This window comes from Impatiens glandulifera, chromosome 5 (genome assembly GCF_907164915.1).
Source record: "Impatiens glandulifera chromosome 5, dImpGla2.1, whole genome shotgun sequence".
Classification (NCBI taxonomy): domain Eukaryota; kingdom Viridiplantae; phylum Streptophyta; class Magnoliopsida; order Ericales; family Balsaminaceae; genus Impatiens; species Impatiens glandulifera.
In genome coordinates, this window is record NC_061866.1 from 43,592,722 (window position 1) to 43,615,716 (window position 22,995).

The following is a 22,995-nucleotide window of genomic DNA, read 5'->3' on the forward strand; positions in this document are numbered from 1 at the left end:
AGATATTTCAAATCATTTAATAGTTCAGAAAACAAAACTATAAATTATATATTTGAAGTATAGAAAAATAGCAATTACCCTTCATTTGAACTTAAATAATTTACAATGTCAGATTTTAAGGAGACAAATAAATATTTAATTTAGTAGACTATATTTATATTATAAATTAGTCTAGTTAAAAAATATTATATATATATATATATATATATATATATATATATATATATATATATATATATATAAAAGTAAAACGTAATAGTGACAATGAAGTTGAGAACGAAAAAATGTCACGAATCTGACGTGACCAGACCACTCATACAAGAGAGAAATAACAAAAATATAAACACAATTCATAATTAAAAAAATAATAAATTTAAAAAATGGCTATGTTCGGAAAAATGATCATGTTCCAGAAAATTGGCATGTTCGGAAAAATAGTCTTATTATGTTGAAAAAAGTCCATAAAAAAGTTTCAAATATAGCCATGTTCAAAAAAATAGCCTTCGTTATATTAAAAAAGTTCATAAAAAAAATCCTCAAACATAGTCATATTCAAGAAAATGGGCATGTCCGGGAATAACATTGTTACGATTGAAAATGTTAATAAAAATGTCCAGAACATAGTCATTTTTCTGAACATAGTCATTTTTATTTTTTTTATTATATTTGTTTAGACATGATTTTTTTTTCCTCTCATGCCACATTACACGTCGGATTCATGCTATTGCTTTCGTTATATTTTCGTTGCTTAAATTTTTTTTTTATAAAAGTATTAAATGTGTTTTGTGGAGACATTTTCGACAGGAATTCCCCCAAATCGTTTCGATCTTCTTCATTACTATTCCTAATAATACTAGTTAATCTCATACCGACATATTTACCAGCAATCCTCTTACATTTGGGATAATTTTAAATAAAAAGAAATGATTATGAGAGAAAAGGAGAGAAGTAATAACGGTTTAATGGTTGAAAAAATAAAATAATTTTTATTTTTTTACATTTTTTTCTTTTAACAACCAATGAGATGATGGCACGTCATTCTTCCTCTCCCAAATTTCCCTTTATCACTCATAAGTAAATTAATGTTGTTTGCCAGTAAATGGACCAATTCTATTTTGATCAAGTATAATCAACTTATAATCCAATGATAATAACCAACAAGTTAAAACTAATACCGAGCTGGTTTTATGCCATAAAAAATGTTGTTTAGACTATGGCTTAAACTGTTATATATATTACAACGATCTATAATCTGTATATCATGATAATTAACAGTTAGATCTTTTTGAATTTTCTAACATATCGAAACTAGTAACACATCTATACCTATTTTTTCGCGATCATTATCCGAAATGATTAGTGGGTTATAATATACGTTATTTTGACTATAAAAAGAAAAAAACATAAACTATGTTTTAGTTAATTTCTGCATATAGGGCGGTAATGCGGTTCCTCTCATCAGCACTATATATATACTATATGTTAATATTTAAATATGCATGGATGGATGACATTACATTCTTAAATGGGTGTTCGTCACAATCACACTCACATGCAAGCCTCAATGTGTTTTAAACTAATGAATTAATTAGCTGTTTTTCTATTCATGCATGCTACAGTAAACTTCCAAAAGACAAGTTTAATTAATTTTCACTAATTATATTAAAACATAAAAGAGGGGTTAATTAGTCCACTCAAAGACAGTTTAAGTGACCTCAAACCTTTTTAACTACCTTTCTCATTTATCCGCTTCACAGCTTGACACCCACTAATTATCTATATATCAACTCTAAACCTAAAAAAATGGTTATTCAAATCTCTAATCGGGTATTTTCTTATTCTCAAAAACATATTATATGTGTTACTCTGATGTTCGGTCATAAGATTATGCAAACTGCGCAAGAATTAGGGTTATGCAATCTATACAAGAAAATACTTAATCGACTAGATTAAACATTTTATCATCATTTCATTAAAAACTCAAAAGTGAGAAAAATGTTCAAAATCAAAGCTAGACAATTCCTAGTTTTGATTAAAGAATGACAAACAACAACCCCTAAAATATCTGATTGAAAATAAACAAACAAACAAAGATTACAGTAACAAACAACAAAAATATATATACAAGACCTACAATTTTAAAATTATGATTCTATTGTGAGCTTCCTCGGCTTTAGAATCCCAACATGCATTCCTCAAAACTCATTCCTCGAATTCTAACGATTAGATTCACGTTGAATTCTCACCTGTTTGGCTCTAGGCTTTACTATTGGTGATTGAACTATTGCATATGATGATGTTTATTTGTGAGCTTTGTTTACATCATTCCATTGGGTTATATTATTTTAGTTGAGCCAACACTTATGATAAAATGAGTTTTGTTTCAGTATTTCAGAAATTTTACAATTACCTACGCATTCATTGACTTCAACTTTGTTTGAGTTACTTCGATCTACTTTCATAGTCTCCTCTTCACTTTCTTATATTATTATTCTATCACTTTCATCTTCTAATTATCTATTGTTTTCATCCCCTGATTCTTCACATTTTTTTCCCTCTAATTATTCTTCATTTTCATTCTCTAATTATTCATCTTCACATTCCTCTAATTTTTCATCTTCTCCTTCCTCTGAATCTTCAATACTTTTATCATATACTTTTTCATCTGTAGTTTCCTCTAGATGCCTTCCAGTTCCTGATTCTTCAGTTTTGTTTTTCTGGGTTTTCTCATTCTGCTCATAAACTTTTAGGCTTTCCTTCTGCTCCTGAACTTTCAGGATTTTCTGTTGTTCTTCAATTGTTTTCCCACATTTATTACTGACATATTCAAAAATATTACAGAATGCACATCTGTTTGGTCTCCATTCATATGAAATATCAATGAATGTGGCATACTTCTTCTTTCAATAACTATCATTTTTGCTGGTAGAGTACTTCTAGGATGCACTTCAATGTTTATCCTAGCATATGTGACGTGTTCGCTTTCTTCCTTGATTGAGTCCATATACAATGGTTTTCTCAAAAGACAAGCAAAATGACTTAGTGTTTCTACATTGTACATATGAGCCAAAATGTTCCTTAGTTTGAACCAAATTTGAGTCATTTCTTTCGGTTTGCTAAGTAAGTTCAATCCTTCAGACCATTTTTCCAGATCCATGCAGTTTGACCCAACATAAGTATGGATGGTTTCCCAAAGTAATCTTGTTGGCGTTCAACTTCTCAAACTAACCTAGTTTGTTCATTCATTCACCGACTAACCTAGCTAACCTAGTGTACTGTTCAAACTCAGTTTTTTTTTTATATTTAAAATTTATTATATATATATATATTTTAAACTATTATTTTTATAAATTTGATATATTTAAATTATTATTTGTATAAACTAAATTATTTATATTTTGATATATATTTTAAAATTTTATTTTATAAATTTGATTATTTATATTTTTATATATAATTTAATTTTGATTATTTATATTTAATGTGTTGTCTTTTATTAGAATAGTTTTGACAAGTTTTTCATTGTGATATAATTTCAGATATGCCACCAACTTAATGTGGGAAGTTGAACGCCAAACATAAGTATGCCCCCAACTTTAGAATATTCAACAGATTTGTTCCATACTTAAACTTCAGGAAATAAAGATCATTGATATTTGCAGATAATCTTTTCCAGTCTAATGTGCTCCCATTGTTGTAGCAAGGCATCCTTGGTAATCGGTAAAGATACACGATTCTTTCCTATGTAGTTACCAACATATTCTCACTCTTTAATGCACTTCTTTTCAACTTTAAGGGATAATTTAAACTCGAAAGGAGAATTGAGAATCTCAATCTTTGGTTTAAAATCCTCCAAGTAAATTTTGCCTTTGTATTGTATCTGAGTTTCAGCTTTCTGTTTAGTGTTTTTCTTCTAGACTTCATTTACTTTCCAATTGGAGTTACTTCTGATAGTGTAAGTCTTGGTTTTGGGTACTTAATTAGCTCCCGCGTTGTTTCTACATACCAGCTAACTATCTTATCATATTCTTCCCTTTTGAGTAAATTTTAGTCTTGAAGATACTGAATATTAAGTTGGGCTATGCACTGTATGGTTTTTTTCCTTGCTAAGGAACAATCTATTCTTTCTTCGCTTGAAACAACAATTTTGTAATTTGAATCCTTTAGTCCGTAGAGATAAGCCTTTCATTATATCTAACCCTCCATTTTTCCATCATTGTTGACTTCTGCTTGAACACTTTATGTCTTTTAGTTTTATTTGAGAATTTTCTCTGTTTTTCCTTCTACTATATTTTAGTTTTCTCAGAACTATGTTTCTGCTCTGTTTCAGCCATCGCTTTCTTACTTGTAATTCCCCGAAGTCTTTTACTTCTTTCGCCTTAATTTTTTTTTTTCCCCATTGTTAAAGAACATAACACAATAATAAAAAAAAGTTAATGTAGAAACAAGGCAATTCAGAAACTCTGAAGATTTCGAAAGGCAACATTCCAAGAACACCAAAGATTAGAGAACTAACCGACGCTCACAATTAGGAAATAAGCTTCCAGAAAAGCTATCGACACAATTCTAAGAGATTTAGGGTTAACGACATTTACTTCCTGAATTGTGTCGTTCGTGACGATCGTGCCGTTTATGGCGATCGTGTTGTTTGTGTTGATCGTGTTTCAATCGACGAATGACGTTTTTTACTTTTCCGGTGGTGCGATTGAATTTCTGATTTGTTATTATTACTGAGTCGAATGATATGCACGTTTTGGAGAAGAATTTCAAGAATCCGTCGCCGAAAAATTTCACTGAAAAATCGCTGTATATTTCCAAAACTTTTCATATCTCTAAAACTAACTTGTTTGACATATTTTATTTTTAAATGTAAATTACTGGTTACGTTTATTCTATGGCACTCAACGTTTCAAGTCGCTATGGTAACACTTACTCTAAATAATCCAGCAAATTTATTATGAAAGTGAATTCTTTGATACGTTTTCAATGTGCAAAAATCGTCACACACAGTTAGTGTTCCGAAATTTGGATTTGACAAAATTAATGCGACTTTTTTTTAACAAGTTCAATTTTTTACAATAATTCTTGGTTGAAGAAAAACACTATTTACTAGCACTTGTCCTTGTCTATCATTTTATTTAAAAGATATTTTTCACTACCATAGTAAAAATTAATAGCACAATTTATATTATAATATCATGAATAATTACTTATAACAAATATAAATTACATAGGTTTAGTGTTAAGTGGGGGAGGAGATCAAATTAACAACTCATGATCATGAGTAATCAATTACCTAAGAAAAACTCATGTCATATGATTCGATTCAGTTTCTCATTATAATATTCAAATTGTTGTCGTCTTAATTCAATGCTTTGAGGATTTTAAACCTATATATATATATCTATCATGAAATAAAAAGTGGAACTAATTAATTTGCATAGGCTAGTAGACAATGGACTCCATGTGACCGCCTCCTTCCATATTAATCAAGATTAATTATAAAATGTGTAACTTTATAAACAGTTACTAATCCCGAAATTTCGTATTTAGAATTAATTAATTAAGTTAAATTGTGTCATCAACACGATAATAAATATTAATATAATAGAAAGTGTGTTTTTGGGGTGCAAATGGGTGTAGCCATTAGATTAGGTCGTCACTCGTCAGCTCACATGGCCCTCGGATCCATTCTATAAGCTGGACCTGCCGATTAATTAAATATTTTTAGGTATCTTTAAAAAAATAATTAAATAAACAAACTAAAAAAAGGGTCTTAAACTAAATAATACAAAAAATAACACTATAATTAAATCATGATCTTAAACCAATCTTATACCGGTATTTGAGCATTAACTAGGTTATGTCGGAGAGACTTGTATTAGTTGCGTCTGAACAAGAAACGATTCTCAATTTGAATGATTTTTTTGTTATCATTTGACTCGAAAGAAATAAGAGATAGATGGTGATAATAAGTAGCTTAATCCACTTATATAGAATAGTTATAAAGATCATTAAATATTTATTCATATGTTAACATATTATACCTAGGCGACCAAACCATAAAGGGTACTTTTTTTTTTTAATTGTGGAAGATGACTTCATAATTAATTAATTTGCTTCTCGATCTCTGCCCTAATTCTTAATGTTTTCTAAGGAAGTGTTAAAGGTAGGTTCTTTGCAGTCTGCGTAAACTTTTTTGGTACCACATATTTAATTTCCTAACTATTTTAGATCAATGGAAGACCATTAATTAATATACCCAATTAAAAAAGTTATCATGTCGGCTAACACTTATATACCAACTATTAAATAAAGTTGTATGTTTTATTGTTTGAATTTTGATAAGATAGAAATTGCGATTAGCTAATTTATTAATATTTTGTGACATTTTGGTCTTTAAAAAAATTTAATCTCTATGATAACTCAAATATTAAGAACCGTGCTTAAGAAATCAAATACCACTAGTCTTAAAAAGTGTAACTCATAGTTTAACTCGATGGTTGAGCACAAAGATTATATTGCATGCGCGATTCATTCGAATTTTTACATTCTAACCATTTATAGACAAATTAATATCTTGAAAAAAGTTTTCGAATATTCTAAAGTCTATCCGAATTTAGAGCATATTTAAGAAGGAGTAACTCAAAGTCAAGGAAACTATTGAGAAGTCACGTTAATTTTTTCTATTAACGTCATCTATCTATTATGAGATCATGATCTTTTGAAATTAACCATATATGATTCTAATTCCAACATATTTAAAAATAAATAAATATAATTCTATCCTTATAAGCAATAGTTTCTATGGTTCATATTTAATTTTTGATTTGTCGCCGTCTCATTATGTCTGGTTGCTTTGGAAAATGTTTGTTTTTATTAAAGCAAATGACAAACCAATCCTCTATTTTCCTTCTTTTGTGTTAAAATGATTGGTGGATGTCAACCTCATTCTTGCTAATATTTTCTTATACCAAATCCATTTAATCTTTGAAAAGGTTTAATTAGAGGAGACCCAAAAAAATATCTTCTTAGAAATGTTTTTCAAAAAAAGCGTGAGAAAATGGAAAATGTTAAACAAATTAATACGCACAAATATCTTTCAAATCGACAATTACAAATATTAGAAGTAACGTGACAGATTTAGTTTTATTCACATAATGCGAATGAAATGTAATATGGTATATAGTATTTTACTATTGGTTGACCGTATAAAGGATTAGTATAGAGTGTATTTTGCCAGCAAAAAGGGGACAAATAGTGCATGCTTTGTGCTATTATATTTTTCTAGTCACCAAAACCTAATGAGATTGGGTTGTTGTATTTACCTTTTTAGCCTTAGGACGGTGGTGTGACTAGAAAATTGGGTTAATTGGAGATGGGCATTTGGTAAATGGACAAATTGGTGGGTGTGGGCATGAATAATGTGTATTCATGGAAATTTCAATTAAGTGGGCTGAGATGTCCCTTATCTTTGATTCCTTTTGAATAGAAAGTAACAAGGGTTTGACTCCAATTTCAAATAAATTATAGTAGTTAATGCATTTTTTTATTGTAAATTTAAAAGTTGGTTAAGAGAGATATTTTATTTTTTGTCAAAACAAAATTCAGGAGAATCCTACAATTTCTGGCGCAATTGTTGGTTTGCTATGGAAGCAAGAAGGAAGAAGGGTTTTCAATTCAAAAAACATTTCATTATTGAATATAAAGTTTTGATTGAGGATATATTATATGTTTAACAAAATAAATTAACCAACTCATCCATATACTCATATCTAGTATTAAGAAAAAAATCTTAAAGATGATTTTTTATAAGTTTTTGAAACATACAATGTCGTGATACAACTTTAAATAAATAAATAAAGTAAAAACAATTAAATCAATTCTGAATCAATATTATTTCATGAATTTTCATTGATTTATCAAACATAAACTTAATTGGAGTGTCGCTCGTCGTTATGTCAAACTCTTCTGGACAAAACAAACCTTCATCTTGAAGAAGAGCCCAAATGTTAAACCACTCCTCGTTAGAACAATCGTGGCATACTCAGGTGAGTTGTAAGACGAAATCAAATCTTCAATGTTTTAATTAAGGTTTTTGTTAGTTCTAAGATCGATAAGAAGGTGAATTCTTTCATTAATACTAGTGTTACACTATAACTTGTAAGATTGGCCATTTGTCTTTTTTTCTTTTTCTTTTCACATTTCGATTTTTGGAAGGATTAAATTAATTCTTATTAAATTAGAGTGTTCATAATAAATTTGAATTTAAAAAGTAGTTTGTAAAAGTTCAAAAGTTTGGACCTTTTAAAAAAAAGGAAGATTTTAATTTAAAATATTTAATTTATTTGGTAAATTATTTCCCTTAAACTTTTATTCACCATTGTCACCTTCTAATTAAGTGAGATTAAGTTAAAAAAACAAATATATTTACTTTTTATTTCTCAAATTAATGTGATACAAGTGTCGCAATTAGTCAATTAGGCCAGGTTTGATTAATATTATTAAAATAATATCAATTTCGTTAAACATCAATTAATTCATTCTCTCTCTGTCTTATTTATCACATTATTTAATTGATTAATCATTACAATACTTTATATTTTAAATTATAGTTTTTAATTTATCATTATATATTAATACTTTAAATCTTACTCAAAATTATCACAAATCATAATTTTTCAAAAGTTTTTCCAATTAATGATATACATAGAGGTTTGAAAAAGAAAGTTCATGAAACTTTGTTATTTTGAGAGATTTGATAACCTCGTACAATAAACGCTTATTGTAAATTACGTTGAAGTCAAATTAAGTGGTACTAATAAGGGGGGAGAGAGCTGAAAAAAATTATACACTGATAGAAGGAAATTTCATAAAATTTGTAACGACGTTAATTATGATCGAAAAGAATCGAGAATGTAAACAAATTAACAGGCATAAATATTAGAAAACCCTTAAGTACATATATTGATTGTCAGCAAAGTTGTCGTAGTCTACAACCACCAAAACGTGGGTGGCTAAAATATTTCCATCAAAATCCTACATTATTGTCCCTCACAAATTAATATCACTAATTAAATTTAATAATAATAAATTAAGTTAAACAATACATATATCAAAATTAACTATATAGATGTTAATTTAAGTACAAATGAAAAGTTCATTTTTCAGTGTTAATTAATATTAAATATAATTGTTAGAATTATATATGAATATCAAGAAAAGAGCAAGGAAAAAAAATATATATATAGACTACACAATTATTATTAGGTCTTTTCACCCACAAAGAAAAAGCTCTAAAAAAAAAAAAAGTTTCGTCAAATGTTTTTAAGTTTCAAACGGTGGTCTTGCTTATCTCTTCATCAATTAAATTTGAGGTATTATGCGTAATTCGGTATGACATTCTATATACTTATTCTATATACTTAGTCCATTCAGATTTTTGTAATCGAATATACTATTAATCTTTGGTGGATTGTCTCTTATCCATTCACTTGTATTCGTCTAATTCTTTACAGTAGATGAGAGATGAAGTCGATATTAATTTTTTTTTTATTTTTCTAATAAAGAGGTCTTAAAATTCATATCTCGTCTGAAGATCCTTTTACATGTATCCTCTAATGTTTTCGATAGAACTTTGTAATTTTAATCATATTTGTAGATGATCAATTACAGAACATTTTTCGGCATTATTTACTAATCCTCTAGTAAAGATAAATTTCATTTTCGTTCAGAATTTTGGGTTAGAGATTATTTCGACAATAACCGTTTAATATTAGTTGCGCGGTTTTTGCTCTCCTTCATTACTCACTGTTATTGAATTCAAATTTATTCGTTTTAGAGTCACCATAAAAAAATCGTGATTGATGCATATATTTTTAAAAAATTTAATCATTGCAATTTTGTATTATTGAATGTGTAGAACTTTTATTATTTGTAAATTAATATTTATATGTAATTCTTATTTGATTTAATCAAAATTAATTGCTTTAAAAAAAAAAAACATTTTTCAACCAAAATAACCATAACAAGATGTAATTCTTTAAACCTATCGAATTGTGCCGAAAAGAATGGTTATTTTAATACACAAACAGAGCCTGATCTCCAAAAATAACATACTATTGTTTTTTCTATATAATGTTCATCCTAAGAAAATAATCAATTCTATGAACCCTAAATGAAATATTAGTTTAGGTAAATAATTTCATACATAAATAACACAATTATTATCTTTCTTTAAAAATAAATAAATATAAATATTAAAATTACCTTACCATTAATCATATCTATATCTCAAGTCATCAAATAGAGCTCTTTATGGATAGTGTATTGAATTTACTATAAACAAATTATTTTTTTTTCCTACACAATTTAATAAAATAAAAAATGATAAAAGAATTATATATTTTGAAATGATTATGATAGTGTATGTGGCGAGGCTAGCTACTTTAATTTATTTCTACACTTATTCAAGTGGAAAAGAGAAATTAAAGCTTTCTCTCTTGCTTTTTCCAGCTACAAAATAGGACTCCATTTCCCCATCTTAACACACATTCCATAACCTCACAAAAATCTCTCCTCTCTCTCTCTCTCTTCTCTCTCTCTATAATCAAACCATGTCTACAGTTATGCAAACTCATCTAGAAACCCAATTCAAAGAAACAAGAACCCTAACTCTCAAACTATCACCACCACCACCACCTTCTGAAAAAACCCAAAAAAACTGCTGGAATTTTCTAGAAACTACACCATCTCCCAAATTCACCCCTTACATCCATCCTAGTACCAACAAAAAAGTCTCAATCTTTCTTAATAAGCTAGAACTAGGCCCGAAAACCTCGGAAGTGAATCCGGTTCCGGACCTGTCCGATGACATATTCGACATTCTCCTCCATGTCTTCGACTCATGTTTTTCATGATCAGCCTGCTCCAAAACCAACTACTAGGGGTTGAATTTGAGGAAGAAGGTTGTTGATACCAGAAGCATCCCACCTCCATTGACGACCATTAGAGGTATTAACCCATATTAAAGTTCGGTCTAAACGTGAATGAGGTAGGTTGGTTATTGATGCCGTCGAGGAGAGGGCGGTTTGTGATTATTTCCGGTCGGATAGAAGCCATGGTCGTCTCCGACTTAGTTTCTGGGATAATCTGTTACTACTACTGATGAAGATGAATTCGAAGATCAAGAAATTGATGAGGTTGAAGAGGATGTCGCCACGCGGCATCGACGCCGGAGGAGGACATAATTGGAAATAAGAAATTTCAAAGGTCAAGTAGATGCATGGAAGGTAACAATAACAAGAAAGGATTGTGTAATTGGGAACCACTATGGGTTTGCTACTTGAGGACAATCTTAATGTCTATTTTCAAATAAATATTCTTTCTTGTAAATTTACCTTCTTACCCTTTATTTTTTCACTTTTTTTTTTGTTTCTACCTCTCATTGACAGTTAAAATCGTTACTATAGAGAGGCGATTTCTTAGGGGATGTTTGAAGTTTTTTTTTTTTTTTTTTTTTTGATTAGGATCTAATTTATGGTATAAGCAAACCCATGTAAAATTGCATTAATCTTTATATGAATGTACTTTAATTAAATGTTATATAAATATGAGTATTAATTAGCTGGAATTATAATTATGTATTATGGGCCAAGAGTAATTAATAAATAAGGTAGACAGCCTATAGATTTGAGAAAGAATTAAGTCAAATAATGTGGTCAGCAGTCGGCAATGAAAATAGGAAAAAGATATAAGTTGTCAAAGCACACATGATTTTGACTAATTTTTCCAACAACCCAAAACATTTTGCCGTCAAATGTAAACAAAACAAAGATTTCATAAGCTTATTTATGAAATTAAATGTCTTTTATTCGATTATCTAAAATATTCTAATTTTAATAGGGATTAGTGAGGAATGGTATTAATATTTTGAAGAATAAACTTCAATATGTATATACCTATTTTATTCCATTTACTACACTGTTTTGTATTGATTTTTTATTTTTATTTATATTATTATTAATTGATTTTTTTGATGTATTTTAATTAAATTAAATGAAAATAAATATTTTATAATAAAAAAATGATCTTTAAGGTTCGAATTTAAGTTATTTTTATAGATTGAGGCTCAAACTTTGAAATGTACCCTACATAGCTCAAATTAACACAATCAAACTATCATAAATTTTAATTATTTAAGACTTTATGAACCCGTCTGTCTTTTTATCTTAACCTAATATTTTTATTTTCTCAAACTAATTTACGACATGTAAACAAAATACAATTATTTCTTTTCCGATTTTTCAACTATTCTCACACATCATATATATATATATATATTAAACATTTAAACTGCATTCAATAATTTGAAAACACATATATCCGAAAATTACTCAATTACACAAGTGATGTAGTTTCAAATGTCAGTAAGAAAACAAATACAAAATTTATATTTATTTCAAATATTTTTAAATATTTTATTAGATTATATATTTTTTAATTATACAAACCTGATTTAACAAATTAGAATATATAATTAAAAAAAAAAATCAATTCAAAAATAATACGTCCAAAACGGTATATAAATATTATTCATTTATAAACATGACAAATTAATTAGAAAAATAATAATATATTGATAATAAGAAATATATTTTTGCCCATTTGGACCAAATTAAAATTTTGATAATTAAAATTACATTTTGAAACAATTTAATGTGGAGTTTGCATCTAATAAAAATGATCTAAATTTGACCCACTATTTAGATTTTTCTATTGTTACTGTTTTGTTTGTTATTATAGTTTTCTTTGTATGGAGCCCCACTAGCTATAAATAAAATAAATTGAAAGAAGAAATAAATACAAGTAAGACCACTACTCGTAGTCCAAGGACGTTAGATTTACCGTGGTGCGTGGCACGCATGAATTATATAACTAATAATCCACCAGTGGCAGATTTTTATGATGACTTTTTTTTAGAAAATTCAAAAATTTATATGACGTAATTAATGGTCTATTTCCCAAAAGATTAAACCTAAGCTGTAACAAGAAAATATTATATTATATGGTAAGTTAAACTTTCTAAGGTTAAGTAAATTAATTAATTCATTTAAATATGTTATCAAACTGATTTACTGTGAATATGAAATATATTATTTCAGCGACAAGAGAGGAAACGACAAAATGTGATATTGAATGAGATGCTAAAGGGATGCTAGAGGGTGATATGATTTATCATCTATTCTTTAATTGAATGTTATTGAAGTTTAGATTTAATCATTCAATATATTAAGTGTTTATTACACCGGCATTCATTTTTCAAACGTCAGTTTGTCCAACACAATGTCGTCAACGAAAACCTGCAGATTAGGTGACGCAATTGGCGATATTTTTTCTTTCCATTGTCATTTTTAGTTTTCAACTGTATAACATTAAATTGAAACAATTATTTTGTGTATTACTTAATTATTTGATAGGGGTAAATATAATGTAATTGGTTTGATAGGTGTTTTTGTGCAGCTATAAATTTTCATTAAGATATTTCTTGTGGATTTAAGAAGCAGAACATATGAAGTGGTTAAAACTTTTATATATCCAATATTTTAAATCTTTAATAGACTAGTAAATATACTTTTTAAGAGAAACAATATATTTTTGGTCAAATATGATTGATTCTTCTAAAGTGCATTTATTTTTAGATTTTGTTTATATATTAAATTCGAAGAGTTGGATATCACATGTCAACTAATTCCTATTTTTTTTATAATAAACAGCATGTTAGATGTGTTCAAAATTCAGTTCAACATAATTAAAACAAAACATATCAGTACAAATTTTGATTTTTTTTAAAAATGTAATACTACAATCCATAGTTTTGAAATTCGATCCGGTCATCAACCCGATGAATGGATTGAATCACTGGGTTACTGGTTCAACTGGTGGGTCAACAGTTTAACCATTGAGTTTTATATAATAATAAAATAATATAAAATACAAAATTCATCAATTGTTTATACAATAATAGTCAAAGTAGAGATCAAATTCAAATATTATTTGGAATGAATGCCTCTGATTAGGGACAACACAATTAAAATAAACACAAACTCTTAAGTCATAGATCAATTACTAATTATTCGTAAAACGTTTGCACCATTCACCAAAATCAGTCGCAGCCAAATCATCACCAACATCAACAATCAGTTCATTGCCTTCAATAGAGACATCAATACTGTTCCATTCATCTTTTCTCCAGAATCTAGTTCATTCAAGTTTACAATCTCAAAATTTTGTATTTAATTACAACAAAATTTACAAAATGAAAATTTTAATAATATATATTATTGTCAATTTTTTCTAATTCAACTTGCATATACATTTCATTCTCTTCATCTCCTCAAATTTTGTCTCTAGTGCTCATTTGTTTCGTACATAATTCTTTTCTTTTTAACTTCTATTTTTATTTATTTATTTCATATCTCACTGTGCACTAACTTTAGTACAAAGTTGAATCTCCCCTTTAACGTCCGCGAGATGCATTTTTAACCAATGAATACTCCCCACCAGTTATCCGATTTCTGCAATAGAGGACAAATGAGTCTCTATTTCATTTCTTATTTAATTATCCAGAGTTTCCTCTATAATGAGCCCAGGCATGATTCCGGTTTTTATAAGTTTGAGATTGCTACACTAAATTTAGTTGTCGCGATCCTGTTTGGTATTGCTCCAAAAGAATCCATGATCAATAACACATAAAAAGATAATCTAGAGACCTAATAATCACTATATGAAGTATGAACATCAAAATACTATTAACACTACTGTCATCAACTATGATGGGGAAGTATGAAACCTTAAATAGCCAATTTTGACAAGAAAATGATAATCAATAAAAGAAGGTTTTTTGTGAAATAAAAGAGACTTAACTGGATTATGCGAGGGGACAAGCTTCAAATCAACTAGCAACCTCTGATTTTTGGATAACTATGATTTTATCTAGAGAAGAAACTAAGTTTAAGTGATGACTTACAATGTCACCTTAAATCATTTTTTTTAGTCTAATAAAAGCTGAATCAGCTGGTTTCAGGTAAGTATGTGGAGTTTGAGGTGAATGAAAGAGTTTGTCATTCTTAGGCCTTATTGGATTGAGATTTTTTTAAAAAACTAGAGAGAGAAAAAAATAATGATTGTGATGATTTTGAGAGGTGATGATTATTTTGGTAAAAAAAATTTAAATGGTATTGATAAATATGAATAAAAATAAAAAATAATAATTTAAAAATAGAGGGGTATTTTAGTATTTTTGGTTAATGAAATGAGTGATGTGATTGCTGAGAAATGATTGATTGGAAAATTAATTTTGGATAAATTTTTAAAAAACTCAAGAGAACACGACTTTAGTGTCTAGAACTAGAAATCGGTATATCTATCAACATGAAACTAGAATAGGTAAAACCAATGAGAACCAAAAAAGCGGGAAGAAGGAAACTTAGATAGTGATAAGTGAGAAATAAATAAGTGATTTTTTCTTTTAAAAATAGGATAAACCCATTGGATTAACCCGACTGCCAGATGTCCAGTCCAGCCGACGATTGACCGAGTTTAACTAAGTTGATTGTATTTCAATTTTTTTCAACAACCCAACTCGATTTGACGACCGATTCATCGGGTTTGCCGATGGACCGGTTTCAAAACTATGTTACAACGTTTAAAAATAGTTTACAAACAAATTTTATCACAGGAAAGAAAAAAAATTGTAACATAATCATAGATTGGATAAGTAAAAATATTTTATTGTAACATAAACAACTTGCTACTGTAATTTTGTAGTGTTATATTATTAACATATTTCATCTATATATAATTTTTTTTTTGTTTATTTTTCACTTAATTAAATAAATATTACTATATTTAATAGTTATTTTGGCCATACATTTTTTAATTATCAATTATAATAAAAATGGTAAACAATTATGATTATACTTGTTCAAACATATTAAGCATCTAGAACTATTAAGTCTTCAACTATTTTTGGACTTTTAGTGAATCATTTTGTCAAATTATTTTTGCAACTAAATTTGAAACTACATCAACTATTTCAAATATGCAATTACCCACCAATTAGAATATAATATTTGGCTAAAATATTTACATAATACAATTTTGTGTGTAACTAATAAACTTCACAACTATTTTACAACTTTTTGAAAACTGAAATACAAACTACTAATCGAGTTTACAACTTTTACATTAATATTTCAATGCATTATCCGGTTCGATCAAAAACCTATGAAACAATACATGATGATCATTTAGAAACTGATTATTTTTCTCAATTTCTAACACGAAAATAACATGTTAACTTTGAGTAATTAATCAATATCATCAATTTAAAATATTAAAACGAATAAACTCTATAATGGAAATGCGACAACTATAATTGCATCAGCATGCACAAAGTTGTAAGGTAGGTCCATATGTGCCAGATTGATATTTTGTGCACATCAGAAGATATAAAGAATAAATGTGTCTTGGCCAACATTCTGAATATATAAAATAATGAAAATATAATACACTCTATTTGTTTTCATTTAATAATCAGTAGACAACCCAAAGAAAAACACCCCACTTGAATAAACATATATTCTGTTGTTTTTACAAGGTAAAGATATTGGAAACAACTCTTTCAACTTAATTTCATATCCAGGTGTGGATCTGGCTGAGATCCTGTGTTTAGAAACTTAGTGTATTCGAACCATCTTTGGCCCAAATACATGATGTTTGATAAAACCGAAAATTAAGTGTTAGCTATGAACTGAAATCTAAGGCCTGTTCGGTAGTGGGTTATTTAAAAAGTAATTATTGTAGATGATTTTGAGGGAGTGGAGATTTTTTTGACAAAAAGACTTAAAGAGTATTAAATTATTAATATATAATGATAAAATAAAAATAAAAAATTTAATAGAGGGTATTTTAGTAATTTTGTTAATTAATTGAGTGATGTGATTGATGAAAAGGGAGTGAAATGATGTTAGACTAGGTTGAGATTATTTAAATAATTCCAACCGAACAAGGCTTAGTGTCGAAATAGTTAAGTGTCCAAAAATATAAAACTGAAAAGACCAAATAAAAATATCTGAATTTCCAGTTATTATATGTATTATTGAATTTTAACCTTATATAACGAAATTTGGTTAATTTATACGGTTAAAGTTGTCATTTGTATATTTTTACTACATTATCGAGTTAAGTCATTCATAACTTTACCAAATTAAACCAGACTTTCTAACTTATTTTTTTAGCTTAATTGGAGCTGAATCTAAATAATTTAGTGATATTAGAAAACAATTAGCAAATGGACTAATTCAAATAAGCACTTAATTTTTTATATTAAGTAATATATTTTATCGAGCACCGCCTAGGCAGATATTCCTTTTTTAAAATTTGAAGAAGTTATCAATATACCCCATAGTCATGCCCCCCTCCCCCCACTTCAACTTTTAAGGCATCCTTAATGGGAATTGAACATGAGATCTTTGGTCTCTTAAGCAGACTCTTTCCACTTAAGCTACCCTAGGAAAATACACCTAAAATAAAGTATTTGCAATATAATTGTTATTTCAGACGAAGACAGATTGGGCTGGGTGACTTGGTGAATAGGTGAGGGATCAAGATAAGAAAATCGTTTTGAAAAGCTATCATACCCCCCATAGTCATGGCCCCCCACTAAGTTGTGATAATCTAACGATTGAATCATCTGACGGGAGGGCGTTTGAAGATGGAGAGATTTCTAGTGTATCCCAGCCAACCACACCTTTTATTCCAAACATATTGGATCTGTATTAAAAAATTCATGGGTTGTTTCTCATCTATGTATCGATTCATATCCAAATACAAAGTGTTTCATTCTACTAATCAAATATGCATACTCGGACAAAAAAAAGTAGTTATTAGATGAAACCACATACTTAATAATACAGGCAGAGTCTCCAACATTTGCACATTGAGCAAAGTAGTTTTCACGATCATCGGCCCAAACCAAAGCAAGGTCGCCGTGCACCCCTAAAAGATTTAAAGAAGTACCATCATAAACAAGACATGAAGTGGCACCAAAAAAGTTAAACAGTTCAAAATCCTACAAAAGATTAAATCAAGTTGGAACAGTTAAAAAACCTCGTAATAGTGATCCAAGCATGCTTCTGTTTGCGAAAACGCATCACGGAGAACATCTGAGGCATCACCTTGCGATAGAACCCTCTGCCTTCTGAACGGATCTGACAAGATACTTGACACCTTCTCAGGTAGTAACCTATAGCAAAACAACAGAAGAAATCACTTTAGTGCAAACAGCCTCTGTGAACAGAAAATTGGAAACCATCTTTAAGAGCAGTGGAACTTCTAAGAAGAAAGAATGATAGTAGGAGACTAACTTGCTAGCAGAAACGGCAGCACTTTCTCCACCATGTCCATCACATATACCAAACACTCCAAACTGCATTTTATCAAGCAAACAACACCTTTTTATATAGCCATGTAAGATATTAGGAAGACGCTCAAACTTGAGAAATCCTAAACCTGATCAGCCCCAGCTAGGGGCCACCTGTAATAGCACACATCTTCCATTGGCAACTTTTTTCCTCCTCGACGTGCCGACATTGGGTCTGAAGCGACACCAAGGCCGAATGGTTTTTGACATTCAATCTCAGATGTAATCTGAACCTGGAATAATGTGATATGAAGTAGAGATTAGTGTTTAAAATGACAATCACACGATGTGTCAAAGTGTGTGTAATTAGATAGTTAGAGATATAGTTAGTAGATTAGTTAGTACTAATAGTAGTTAATATGATAGTTAGTTAGTCTAGTTGGTTAGAATAGTAGTATACATAAAATGCAACGTAACCAGTTAGAATATAGAATAATAATGATGAATAAGAAGATAGTAGTTCAGTCTGTTTCTCTCCTCCATCTCTAAAGTGTCTCACACCCTGTTCTATCTGAAGTCTCAATTCTCGTCCCATTCTCTTAAACTAAAAATAATACTATTAATTTGTGGACCCCGTGTAGTATTGGCCCTTTAAAAACCCTAGTCTCCATTCTGTATCAATAGTCCCTCCTAAAAAGACACTTGACCTCGAGTGTTGAAAAAAATACAATCTTCCTCAATCAAAGACAATTCTGAAATTATCCTTCGTTTTGAGCATCATTGTCCAGCAAAAGCAAGATGAATTAAAGGAATATGTGGTCCAACTCCAATAGTACAAGCTGAAAAACTCTTTGAAAATTGGAGCTTTTTCAACAGTTTGATCTAACATATTAAAAATACCAATGTTCATTTGCATGATTTAGCACAAAAAAACTAGGTTTGCGAGAACTCTTAAACATGTTGTAGTGGTCAAAGAAAGATCATCAGAAGTCTCAACAATGGTAGCGACTCCATTCAACGTCTCAACAATAGCAATTGCAAGAGGGGCTGTTTGTATCTCTAAGTAGTCTTGTGGAATAATAAATGAATGTAGAGCCAACAATTCATTTGATTCAACACATGCATCTTCAATTAGGACATTCTCTTCTACCCTCATGTCCAGGACTCACTCTTATTTCTAGTTATCCAACTTGATTTTGTCCATTAGATGCTTCAAGTTACCAATAATAGTATGTATCTTTTGAAGATCGACATGATAATAAAATCGTTTACAAACCACCAACCTTTGAATTCAGTCTAACAAACATGTTTCAATCTCTAATTCTTTGGTATACCAAGTTAATGTTTGACCATCTAAATGTCTGACAACTTTACTAACCCTGAAACGAGAAGGTAGCTTGTTTTCTTCAAAGATTTCGTTCATACTTGCAATCAAGAGATGATATGTGAATAACGAGGTAATTCCAGTTTCCTTCCAATACATATTTTTTGTTCTTTTTATCTCGTAAATGAAAACAGAACTAGAACAATAGCAAAGGCATAAGTGCAAGAATTGAAAGCTCTTATACCAATGATAGAGTTCAAACAGTCTAGGGTTTAAACAATCCAAGAAAAGGAGGTGAGAAGCAAATATAAATCAAGACGAGAAGTATAGAGTCTTTCATAATTTCATTCAATAATCACAAGTTCTAACTTAGATATGTTTTTATACTAATCTAATCCGAAACTGAAAAGGAAAATACTATCTTAATAAATTTGAAAGATAAATATTATCCTAATAAACTAATTATCTTCTTGTATTAGTATCTGATTAGGTTTTAGTTCTATAAAAAGGGCCGTAGACTTTTATGAAATTAATCATCTTTGAGAAGTATTTTCCAGTTTCTCCCAATTCTAGGGTTTTCCCCTTTCTCCATTAAAGTTCTATAACCAGATATAGGTTTTGTATCATAATGATAGATCAAATAAACAAATATAGACATCTAAATATAAAAATATTAAAAACCAGTGCATGTTTGGTGGTATTCAATTTTTTCTACTGATATGAGAAGCAAATACTTGCATGTCAACTTTATGTAAAAATAGTATAACATGCAAATCTTCAGATGATACAAAATTAACCAATTAAAACTGTTTTCCTGCAGATTAATAAAGCATAGTATTTTGCACCTCATTATTGTGTGAAGGTATTTTCAGGGTAAATGAAGTACGAAGAAACCCAATCTTAAGTGAGTCTCAAACAGAAGCAAAAAATGGAGTAATATATTTTCTTGGTCGCATAAATGTAACATTTTGCTGAACAGGTTTGTATTAAGTCAACATAATTCTTGGTCGCAGAATAAAATAGAAATGTATAATGTCTAGCTAAACTAAAGTCAATAGAAGAGTAATATGGTATGAAAGTGCAGGAAATTGATTGGTTGTTAAGGGGTGGCGAATATATTGTACCAATTTAACAACGAGTTATCTTTTACCATTTTCGAATACTTTACATATTTAAACCAACTTTGATATTGACCAATCAATTTGGACAATTAACATTCAAAGAAAAATATTTAGGGTTTTTCATTGGAAAAGAAGACTATAATAAGAAAACATTATACTTACAAGTACTTTTGTGCTTGTACCAAAAGTAATGATGTCTCCATTACCAAGTTCAACTGGATCACCCCATTGTCTGCTTTCTGAATCAGGATGATGTATTGACAAGGAATTCAAGAATGTACCGGTTAAGCTTCCCAAATCCACTAGCTCCCATTAAATTTCTGATCCAATAATTTGAGCACAAATGAGCAAATTTCAAAAGAAAGAAACCATTTGCAAGTGTGAGATGGTAAGCGACGATTACATTTGAATTCCAGTTTATCATTGCATGCTTCCCTGAAATTTCTGAATCCTTCAGCAAGATTTCACTGGGAGCCACCCTCCCTAATGTCAGAGGAAGCCTTGAAGAATTTGTCGACTTTATTGAAGAATTAAGCCCACGAGAAGGACCAGATATTGCCTCAAGAGTGAGATTACTTCCTATAAATCCTGCGCGTCTAACAGAAAGATGTGATGGCATGTTTTGTATATTAAAAATAATCATAATGGAGTATTGATCCCTTTTTGTTTCAATTCATGTCATTGTAGGAATTATAAATTTGTTTTGCAGTACCTCTGGATCCAGATTCCTTAATGCTAGCATTTCCCGATAATTTGATTCAGGAATTTGACCTTCCTTTTTCACACGGTTCTGTTCTTCAGCCAATCGATTGGCCACCAATGGACGTCTGAGTGTCGCATTAATACCATCATCAGAAGATTCAGAAATTACATCCAGAATAAAACTCCCGCCTGTAAGGAAATCGTAAGGTATAGTTTAACTACACAATTAAATCAAGAATAGAACACTATTCAAATAGCTAATGAAAAATCCACTATACTTTGCGATAACTGTGAAGTGGCTGATGCAACTTGTTTGGAAACTTTATCCGAATGTAGTGAACTGACATGGTTATCAGTTGCTTGATTTCCGCCTAGAAGTGTATAATTCCCATCAAAGTCATTCCTTTGATGATATTGTGGCAACCTCAGATCATCCGAAACAAGTGGCCTTTCAATATCGTCACCCTACAAAAATGAAATGAAAATTAAAGATCAGAATTCAGATCAATCCTATAATGAAATTCCCAAATGGGTTTGGAGAGATCATCTAGGAACGAATATAAATGGTGATTTGACTTGCCAACAACAACCCAATTTATCAATCAACCCTATTTTACGCATGAATACTTGATGCATAAGTTAAAGCAAACACAAGCATTACACTTTTATAGTATTACAGAATCCACCAGTTGATCAGTGAGTTGGGTAATAAAGGGAGAAAAACGTGTGAAGGTCAAAGCTTTCAATTTGAACACATAAGGCAAACATCAGCTGAGAAGGAAGTTAAGCTATTGAAACAACAACGATGGAACACAACCCTTGAGAGTGTTCTTGTGAGATCGGGAAAAACAAATGATGGGTAGGATGAATCTAAAGAGATAGAGGGAGAGAGCGTACGATTGGGGGCGAAGAGGCCTTGATGGTGCGAGTGCGGGAGGAACGAGAGAAGAAACGCCATGGCTTGCAGCAAGGAGAACGAGGAAGAGAATCAGGAGCAGCATAAGGAGGATAAACCCACCAACAATAATGCCATATAGCACCGTCTTCTCCATTGGCCCTGGTGTGATGAGATGAGAGGTAGAATGAACAGAGAGAGAAAGAGAGAGGAGAGAGAAAGACAGGGAACCCCCCAAGGTCCCGGCGAACGAGATGAACGCTTTGAAATGGTCGCATTTATTTTGTTTGTTGGCCATTAACCTTTTCTTCTTACACTTTTTTTTTCATTATCAAAATAAAAAAAAATAAAAAAATTCTGATTCATCTCAAATTTGTCTAATAATATTGTAAATATTTTAATTTATTTATTTTTTTATTGAGGAATTGGTCAAATTAAAAAAAAATTATTGGAGATAGGTTTGAGAATTCTTATTTCAAACTTTATAAATTTGTCTCTTTAATATGAAAGTTATACCAAACGAGATTTT

General features: G+C 29.6%; 1 protein-coding gene and 1 pseudogene across 1 annotated transcript; both read right to left on the reverse strand.

The window, feature by feature from the left end:
* Positions 1 to 2,585: 2,585 nt before the first annotated feature.
* Positions 2,586 to 21,293, reverse strand: LOC124939435 (annotated as a pseudogene).
* On the reverse strand, positions 21,244 to 22,745 carry LOC124938729. Its single transcript, XM_047479229.1, has 4 exons — positions 22,469 to 22,745; positions 21,850 to 22,036; positions 21,582 to 21,760; positions 21,244 to 21,457 (listed from the first exon to the last, which is right to left on the reverse strand). Exons 1-4 carry the CDS (start codon positions 22,742 to 22,744, stop codon positions 21,449 to 21,451), a joined length of 651 nt encoding a protein of 216 aa, XP_047335185.1. The 5' UTR covers position 22,745; the 3' UTR covers positions 21,244 to 21,448.
* Positions 22,746 to 22,995: the final 250 nt, after the last annotated feature.

Bases quoted from the DNA above. Each gene is read 5' to 3' on its own strand.
- LOC124938729 (XM_047479229.1), bottom strand. From the start codon at position 22,744: ATGCGACCATTTCAAAGCGTTCATCTCGTTCGCCGGGACCTTGGGGGG. The intron at 22,037-22,468 runs GTACGCTCTCTC...TCATTTTTGTAG, and splicing joins AGGCCTCTTCGCCCCCAATC to GGTGACGATATTGAAAGGCC. The intron at 21,761-21,849 runs GTATAGTGGATT...ATTTCCTTACAG, and splicing joins CACTTCACAGTTATCGCAAA to GCGGGAGTTTTATTCTGGAT.